At 34.7% G+C, this 10,112-nt stretch overlaps 1 protein-coding gene across 1 annotated transcript; it reads right to left on the minus strand.

Annotated features, from left to right (window-relative positions):
• Positions 1-2,822: 2,822 nt before the first annotated feature.
• Positions 2,823-5,838, minus strand: LOC141430629 (uncharacterized). Its single transcript, XM_074091428.1, has one exon. The coding sequence runs from the start codon at positions 4,638-4,640 to the stop codon at positions 2,937-2,939; it is 1,704 nt and encodes a 567-aa protein (XP_073947529.1). The 5' UTR covers positions 4,641-5,838; the 3' UTR covers positions 2,823-2,936.
• Between the last annotated feature and the right edge of the window lie 4,274 nt (positions 5,839-10,112).

The following is a 10,112-nucleotide window of genomic DNA, read 5'->3' on the forward strand; positions in this document are numbered from 1 at the left end:
CGCACACTTCTCACTCTCAGTGCGATGAGAGGCCTTACGACCTCCTGCGTGTTTTAAATTGTCAAAAAATTCTACGTTACAATAGAAATCGAACCATATACTGGACTCTTTTCTACCTATACAATTCTATAAGCTACGAGGTCCGCACTAGAGCGAAATCATACTATTTTTGGCCGCACAGCCCGGGAGTACTAGCAGGGGGTCTTTAGACCTTCTATCGCAGTGAACGTGTAAAAGTTTAAATGTAACTCACTGTTTCAGTTAAAAAATATATTTTTGTTAATACTTAAAATGTTGAAATTTTCAATGTAAGGCAAAAGGAATACAGTAGCTACGTTCGAAAACAGTTAGTAGCAATCAATAGAAATAGAGGGAAAATTAAATGAATTACAGTTCAATGCCTTTGGAAATAATAGGAAATTACTCGTGCATTTTATTCCTGTCGTAGTCTGTTATTAGGTATGTCATGTGCGTGTATCAGACTACTTCATGTTTTAAAGGAAAAACACTATGTACGCTACTGGAACGCCTTAAATTTGTAGTTTTTCATGAAAATATTTTCTGATCGTATTCGATAACTAACGTATATCTATTTCAAAACTGGTCAAATGCGAGTTAGACTCACATTCGATGAGTTTCGTACGTCAAAAGAGTGGGCATTATAAGATAAGTATTGTTCTTGGAAGTTATTTTTATGTATACTTACTACTGTTTTTGTAACTAACCTTGTAAAATTGATCCGAAATAACATTCATAACCGACAAAAAGTAGGAAAACCCCCGACTTTGTCACTTCAAACTTCTTCGACTTTGATACCCACACAGACACACATAGCGGTCTAACTTATAACACCCCTCTTTTTTAAGAAATGTGTTTTACTTGATTGAAAATGTGTTTCATGTATTTTAGGTACTGGAAGAGATCCCTTTATGGGATTAGTTAATAATAATAATAATAAAATCATTTATTGCCACAGAAAATAAGACAGGATTACACAATAAAAAATAAAAAAATAAGCAGGTGGCAATGGGCTCAGCCTGTTTTTCAGCCTGCGCCCGTCCCACAGCGTAAAAAGTTTACTCTAGAGCCGGGCTGCATTGTTGCTAGTTCGCCTTTTGAGATGCGTTTTATGTACAGTAAAGGTAATAAATATATTTAAGAACGGTACGAAGACGCTAAAAATATCGCTCACCTTTATCCTACTAACCATAAGTTCGATGTATACATAGTTTGTACAATAAAGAGTAATACAATACAATACAATTATTGCCATAATTGGGATCCTTCAAAGACCGCTTTTAATACACAAAGTAGTGCACAATCTGTGTAAGTGTAAAGTGTGAGCTACTTCCGTAATATTTATGTAAGTTACTTACGTTTGTTTTTACACTGAAAAAAAACTTACAGTAAATAATGATTACGTAAATTTTGTGATTTTTAACTTGCATAACTTATTACATGCCCAACCCCAGTAACCAACAGTAACTAGTAACTAAAATGCCTTTTCATCGGCGCTAAGTTCAAGCAGCTTTGTTTTGTTGTTGTTTAGCCATTTTATCGGCGGAAAATTTAAACTCCAGAGCCCGGAATTTTCGCGACATTTTTGATCTATCATAGAGACTTCTCACTTATCGACTAACACACACACAAATACACAATAACACACACACAAATACACAATAACGATATACAATAACGATATATCGATACACAACATGTGAAAAAATATTAAAAGTAAAAGTCAACAATAGACGGTTTTATCGTTAAAAAGCTATCTCTTCCAATAGGGAATGTAACGCAAACTGCGCAGGGGGCGACACTAGCACAAACCGCCATGATAACGTTCACTTTATAGTTTGTTACCATGACGGATCAGTGCCCTTAGTGTAAGTTTTCGGTTACAAAATACGTCTCGATCGCGTTCGCGTTAAAATCTCAATTTGTATGCAAACACGAACAGCGCCTCTAGTGGAACGTTTGCGATGTTCGTGTTTCCGTACAAATTGAGATTTTAACGCGAATGCGATCGAGACGTATTTTGTAACCGAAAACTTACACTAAGGGCACAGGATCATGACATATTTTATTAGAAACAACATAAAATGATATTATTTACATCGATAGTAAGGATAGGACTACATTAAAAAAAATAGTAATAATATGAGATTATGGCACCCTACGGACATTTAAGACATTCAAAAAACTGTTTACGGTTTGTGCTAGTGATGCATTCTGACGGCAGAACATTGCAGTAATCTCATCTCATCTATTAACTTTTAAGCAATTGAAAATGTGAAATAGACATAAATATGCATTATGCAATGAAAACAATGAATAATAAACAATTTTCTTATTTCATAATTCAATTTCATATTCAATCTGTTGCAGTGCTAATAAATGTTTATTAGTAGAGTGGATACGTTAGAAGTCACCGTGACAGATCAAAAATGCTGTGAAAATTCCTGGCTCTGCTTATCTGTAACTTCTCAACTTATCAATTTAGTTCGATAAGCTGTGAGACGCTTGAATAAGCAAACTCGAACACGTTTAGAGTAGTAATTTTCCAATTTACGTAAGTAGTAAGAAATTACAGTTAATCGCTTACAAAGAGTGTTAACATTTGGAATTTTAGAGTAAGTCGCTTACGTAACTGACTTACGTAAGTAAAACTCACAGTATAAAGGCGACCTTACGGTCCATAAACTACAAATAGACGACCTGACAGATGGGTTAATAGAAATATAATTCTTAGTTATTACTGGGGATTTTAACCTATCTTATTGGATGCCCAAGGCTCGCATTTAGAATGTTAAAAAAAGAAATAATAAGCGTCAATTTTTATTTTTTGAAAGTATTATGTCTTACATTACAAATTTTGAACATTCACATCAATGCGACAAAACAGTATCAGTCCCTACATAAATAATATGGAAATATTAATTTGCAAAAGTAGTCCCGAAATTGGTCCAAAGTACTTTTGTATGGAAGCACCAACTATCTCCAAGAGGTACGCGAACTTCCAAAGCATTCGAGTCATTATCAGATTCTTGAAATGCGATCGGCACACCTTCTTTTTCGAAAGCAATAAAAATCTCTTCCTCGTTTTTTGGTTCCGAAGCAATTATGACTCCACTTCCATTTATAAGCGCTCTAATAATGTTATCGAAACTTGGCGATGGAACTGCTACAGTGCCAACTGTATGATAAATCACAACTTTGTCGGGCACATTAAAGCCTAAAACCATAGTCTTATCGTCAACTGCGATGAAGTTATGTATTTTCCAATCAGCCATGTCAAGTTCTATTTTATCCCCTAAGCCGCTATTAATGCTTTTAATGACTCTAACAATTATATCACAACGTGCTGTAAAACTGTTTTTGGACCAATTTTCTTGCTTTTTCATCATTTTTTCAATTGAGTGATTGCAATTTACGGATATATCCAACGAATCTATCCGCTTATAAATGGCTTTTGAAATTTCATCAGGACCATTGAAATTGCAATAATCATTTACCCATATAATGGGCACATCTAAATTCAAAACAATTTCATTGGCTTCTGAAAGGCCACTAGCCCAAACTGATAGACAGAGTTGTTTATGGCTATTGATAAGAATTAATAAGTCTTTGATAGTTCTGTAAGCTTCAACAAATACAACTTGTGTTTTGTCGGCCGTCACGTCGCTTGTTTTTCCAACAAAGTTGAATAAAAACGCCTTGGCGTTGTAAAATGTGCCAAACACTATTACATCTGTGCATTTTGGTTTTAGCTGATCTACGTTATCGCTCAGGCTATTAATTTTTGGGTAGCTCAAATTACATTTCCAAGCCATAATATGTTTAAATTCCTCCAAAACACTTTCTTGAACAAGAACACGTGTCAGAGGGATTGGGTGACTCCCAGTATTTATAAAAACATCCACAGCAGAGTCAAGGTCTGATCGGTCAGTTACAACACCAGTAGCTTCAGGAAGTAAACCATTGAATAAGTTTGGATACACCCTACGGTCGCCATCATCTGCTTTTAACTCTTTAACATTTTCGATATTCTCAACAATGATCAATTGTACTTTCCACCCAACTTTTAAGCACAATTCAGTGAGCAGGTGACATACAATACCTGTTTTTGTCGTAGCCAAGATTATTGGATCATCACACATTTTAAATATTTGAGCCATAAAGCCAAGCACTAGTAAAGGTGTATTATTCTGCATAACAATAATTTCTTCTTGTATGTATGCTGCTTTCATATCCCTGCTTGCATGAAACAGGTTTTTTATAATCAAGTTCAAGCTGCGCTTAGTGTCTTCAACATTTATTTTTCTAATGAGCCATTCAAGTTGGCAAAACAAATTCATATTTTTTTCGATTTCTGCAGCAAGATTTTTATATTTTTCGTATACTGTCGTCCATGGTGGCGACGGTGGTGAAGTTTTTAGTAATAAGGCTTCCGATAAATTTGCGCAATGTATGTTAATCCCATTGACATCATTAATAACGTAAGTTTCGTCTGCAGTAAAATTTAAACTGCTAAATTCAAAATTATGTAACTCTAAATATTCATGTGCTTTTTTTGTGTCTACGATCACTTCATCGAATTTGAGACCGTTAAAAACATCTAATAAATCAATTTTACCCATTTTCACTTAATTTTGTTTTAAGTTTTTATTCACTTCAGCTATCGGAAACAACTGAACACTTGATCACCGTGAACTTTACTAACAACTCCAGTGATAAAAGTGTTTCGATTTCTTATCAGAGTATTATCTCTCCGTTGACAAAAAACTGCTAGTATCTTGCTGCTTTTTATCTCTTTTAGCCTAATGAAATATGCCGCATGTTACAAAAACGCAACATGAGGAAGTCCTGTGCATTTAATTGTTTAGTTTTTCTAGCAGCACACAACTTTTTGTACTAGATTTTCAATAATTAACTGATTAAAATTAGCCCATGTGCACTTGGACATAGTTGGACATTTTAATATGCTGAGTGGAGACCCTTTTTGGTATCCTGCCGTGTCACCTAGTAACATAGTTTTAGTGCTAGTTCTAGTCTTAGTTTTAGGTGGTACTTTTGGAGCCAAAATAAACTTTTCTTTCTTTCTTTCTTCTAATATCAGGAACATAACGGCGAACATGACGACCGGATGGCTAAGTGGTTAGAGAACCTGACTACGAAGCTTGAGGTCCTGGGTTCGAGTCCCGGCCGGGGCAGATATTTGTGTGAATAACACGAATGTTTGTTCTCGGGTCTTGGATGTTTAATATGTATTTAAGTATGTATTTATCTATATAAGTATGTTTATCCGTTGCCTAGTATCCATAGTACAAGCTTTGTTTAGTTTGGGACTAGGTCAATTGGTGTCAAGTGTCCCATGATATTTATTTTATTATTTATTTTTTATTATAACTGTAATCCAATCATTTTGAAACCGACCGGAACAGAATGTTTTTTTTTCTGATTGTAAAATGTACTAGCAGTAACGACTCCTCCTAATGCCTCCTGGACATTTTCTGGACCCTTTTTAAGCCTCTTTCATTATCGTGAAAGCAATCTCTATTTTGTTCAATTCCAATCGATTCGAGTGTTAAGATTGGAATTGGGTTTTCGACTATAAACCTTTCGTAATGGTCTTTTTTAAGCTTTGAATGCAATCAGAGATTATAGCTCTGAATTTGGAAAACTTACCTACTGTAAGGTAATTACTGTAAGGTTACTGTAAGGTTCCGGAACTTAATGCCAACTTCGTAAACAAAGGAATTGTTGTCATCGCAAAAAAAGTTTTAGGTAAGTACATATTAACGGAATCATTGATTTCCCAGATTATATTTTATGCATTTACTCCAATTATTGGTAATAATTTCTCACGACACTGCTCGAAAATGTGACTATAGATAACCTAAATTCAGTACCCGAAACTGCCTATATATGTACATTTAACAGCTGACTCATTTATGGCTCGCAAAACAAGACAACAATGTAACACATTACGAAAACAGGTTGTATCAATAATATGTATTACATAATACGATACGACTTTTTAGAATATAATTTCTGAATCTCATTCCCGCCGTGCTGAAACGACAATTGGACATCAAACGTAATGGTCTGGTGCATGTAAAATTAAATCGACCAGTGACCATTGATTAAATGCGTCATTCATGACTTTTATGAGATGTTTTGTTTTCTTAAACGCATAATATGCACAAAATGCTTGAATTTTTAAGTATGAAAAAACGTCACAGCATCGCAGCAGGTCGGACAGGACGAGGATGACGTTTTGATTTTTTAAATATGTGTTGGCGTACCGGCCCCTGAGAACACACTCGTTTTAAAAAAAAAGTCACAAGAGAAACTATAACCTCGTCCTTTTTTGAAGTCGGTTAAAAATCGGCGGGAGGGGTGACTCTATTTACCGGCCCGGATAATACCGAAATTGAAATACCGACCCGATTAAATTCGTGTACACACCCGTCAAACCGGCATGAGTTTCTATGGGCGTGTACAAGAAAAAACGGGTAGGTATTTCCATGTCCGTATTATCCGGGCTGGTAAAGAGTGTCACGCGGCGGGAGCAACGCAGTCATTGGACTCTTATTGTTTGTTTTTTGTCCATTTTTTTTTCCTCGTAGTGATCGTAAAAAGCACAATGTTAAGTCTCGGCCAAAAGTACAATACCTAGAACTCGTACTATCGAAAGCCTCCCCTTCGGGTCGGCTTTCAAACTAACTCGTTCGTCTATTGCTTACTTTCGAGCCTCTACAACAATGTACTATTATAGCACAATAGAAAACCTGAGGAAGCAAACAATTCATATTAGTCTTAAATAGTACCTACGAAAATATAACTTTCCGAACGATATCTCATTGTTTCGTTTGTAAGTTTGGATTGAAATCTGAAACAGATTTTTTCTATTCAAATGAAGTAACTTGAAATTGAAAAGGATTCTTGTCAGTATGACAGTTAATCTATCTATCCGCTGGATGAATTCCACACATCGCTCCTATTTCACTCCCTATGAAATAAATAACTAACTTTACTTCATCTACTCGGGACTCGGAGCGCAGTTCTGGATCTTTTAAACTAACTTTACGGTGAATGTTTCTAACTACTATTGAAAAGTTTTTCTGTCGTTGGGCTTATTTTCTTGCCGTATTAAGTAAATATTCTGAATCAGTGGCAGTAAATAATTTTGGCTACTTTTACTTAACGAAGACCTTTTAGGTTACAAGTTTATTTGAATTTAATTCGCGGATTGTTTGGCTACTTTGGCTGTACAACTCAGTAGATGTTTTTAAGATTTTTTTTAAACCGTAACCTAAAATTGCTAAGTGGCTCCGAAGCGGTATCGTTTCGTGTGCTCTGCCTACCCCATTTGGGAATACAGGCGTGATGTGTGTGTGTGTGTGTGTATTTCAAAAATATTTCCATTCAGTGATCGATGCTCAAAGTGTATTGCGTCAAATGTGAGACTATAATGTCAATTTTTTTTTATTCCAATGAAAAATCTTTACACGATTGTTCAGATTAACTAACCGAGCCATAAAAATAATGGAAGTATATTCTGGATACATTTTAAGAAATCTTTACCTCTAATTCACTCCTCAAAATAAATCTTTTACTAACTTGGAACTTGATCCGAATGTCCAGATCACATTGTTAAATTAATATTAGGCTTTCTTTGTTATTAAAGATAAACAGGGACATCTGGTCACGACATCGACACAAAGAAATCCAGTCTAGACTCTGGAGTATATTCATGTTTTTAGTGTTCCATATTTCATAGAAAATATTTTTTTTTAGTATCATTTCACTGTTCGTCTATCAAATTGATTCCCAACCTTTTTTGACCAAGGACCACTTTGACTACATTATTATTAACAAGGACCTTGGTTAACTATAAGTACTATCACCTGTAATTATCAATGCAAAAACAGTCTGATCAAAACATATAACATTATAATTAATTATAATCGTATAATTTCAAAAGATAAATTTATTAACATTTCTGCGTATATAATTTCAATCACGTAATTATATATAATAATATGTAACTCAACTCGCATCAATGAGATTTTGAAACATGCATTTTCTGTACATTCATTCGTGGACCGTATTTTTAGTTCTTGTGGACCAGTGATGGTCCGTGAACCTCAGTGCACCACCAGACAGACCAGTGCAGACCTATTTTCTTAGGACCACTGTTTTTCACTATCAAGTTGATGTTAACACGAAACACTTTTTAAGATTATGGTCTCTTGTTAAGTTAGAATAAAACCTCTTAGGTTAGGGCAAACTGTAGAGTAGGTACAAGAAATTTGTAGTTTTATGTGACGCTTTATTTCTAATGTGAGCAAAACGAACTAACAGGTTCGCGAATAATTAGATTGAAAGTTGTTAATTTAGCAGCCCGCCGCTGGACTACTCTGTCCCTTGTTGCCAAAATTTTGGACGTAATTGAAAGCTGAATGTGTTAGTGCCATCTAAACTTTTAGTGCGAGCGCACACAGCGAATTGTTTTAACTCGTTCAGTATTTATGTGTGGGAAAAGTTTGTAGCGATTTATAATATAAATTTACGTGTTTCAGTACAAATAAATCGACTACCGTACCTAGCTAAGTCACTACAAAGTAAAATGTTACATATAAAACACAATTTGATTTATATGACTTTAATGATTTATAGATTTTATTACACAACTGTTTAGAAACGATGATATTATATATGTGATTTTAACCAATGTGACATTAACATAAAAAAATACGTGATTTTAACGCAAATTTTTATTTCAAACTGGTAAAAATTCCCATTAGATAACGTATTATGTGTCGTTTACTGTGCGAACATCTTTCAAAAGTGTATCTTTACATGCCTCTCTAACACTGACAATAAGGTGCACATTTATAAGCATAACGAATTTGGATATTCGACTGGCAAACGATCAAATGAGTAAGAGATTAAAAATCTTATTTTTAGAGGCCTATGATGGGATACCTCACGTGCCAGTAATTTCACTTACTACACAACAGTGCAAGCACTGCTGCTTCACGGCAGGATTAGCGAGGAAGATGGTGGTAGCAATGACCTTGCACAAGGTCCTACCACCTAGTTGTGAGCATGCTTGTACTTCGACTGTACAAGCTATTTACCTCAAAGAAATGGCCAAAACCCTAAATCGCAGGTTTTACCAATTTAGGAAGTAGTATCTTAGTTAAGTGGACGAAATAAATTATTATGATTATTAATTTTAGGTAACAAATGAACTAAGTAGGTAAGTGAATCCCTCCGTTTGTCTTTCACTTTAAATACGCTATGCATGTAGCAGGACGTGAACACAGAACTCGCCACAAATCCCTGCACCTACAGATTAAAATTTATTTAACTTCAAAATATCCATCTAACTAACTTACTGTGCGTGCAGTCATTGGAAACCTAATAATAAACTCTGTGTGAACTTCCCTTTACCACATTTTTTCGTTACGTTATGTACAAAATACGTAGCATTTTGTAAAAATGTAACGTAATCGTAACGAAAGTGTAACGTATTTTATACAAAAAATCGTTTATCATGGTGAATAACGACATTTTGAACATAATAACACATGCCACTTACATGAAAAGATTACCCTATCGTATGAAAAAACAACCAGTTAAAAATAATCACTACTTACCCTTAAAATCGAACAAGCACTTTCGACTTCGGCGTCACTTTTGATGGCTGTTTGTCAACAAACTGATGAGATTTTTTATCTCATCGATGTTGCCCTATTAGAGTATTAGTTGCCAGTGTACAAAAACAAATTTCTACCGAAATTGGCGTTAAAGGTAGCTTAATTAAGCGTCACCTAAGTATTCGTAACGAAAACGTGGTTTTTTGGCACGTGAAAAGGAAAATTATTTGATTATCATGATTCCGCAATCGGTAGGACTATCGTTATATCAAAATTTTGTTTAAACAAAATCATGATCATGAGAAGTTAAATAGCATTAAGTATCAAAAAAAATAGTCAATTTTCGTTATTTTGGACCAATTATCTCATTTGCGACCATCGTGTCACCTTAGGTGTTATCATTTTATCATTCCAAATTTTCCAAATTGTTTAAAATATATA

Source organism: Choristoneura fumiferana, chromosome 8 (genome assembly GCF_025370935.1).
Source record: "Choristoneura fumiferana chromosome 8, NRCan_CFum_1, whole genome shotgun sequence".
NCBI classification, from domain to species: Eukaryota; Metazoa; Arthropoda; class Insecta; order Lepidoptera; family Tortricidae; genus Choristoneura; species Choristoneura fumiferana.

Coding starts and splice junctions, on each gene's coding strand:
- LOC141430629 (XM_074091428.1), bottom strand. CDS start 4,640: ATGGGTAAAATTGATTTATTAGATGTTTTTAACGGTCTCAAATTCGAT.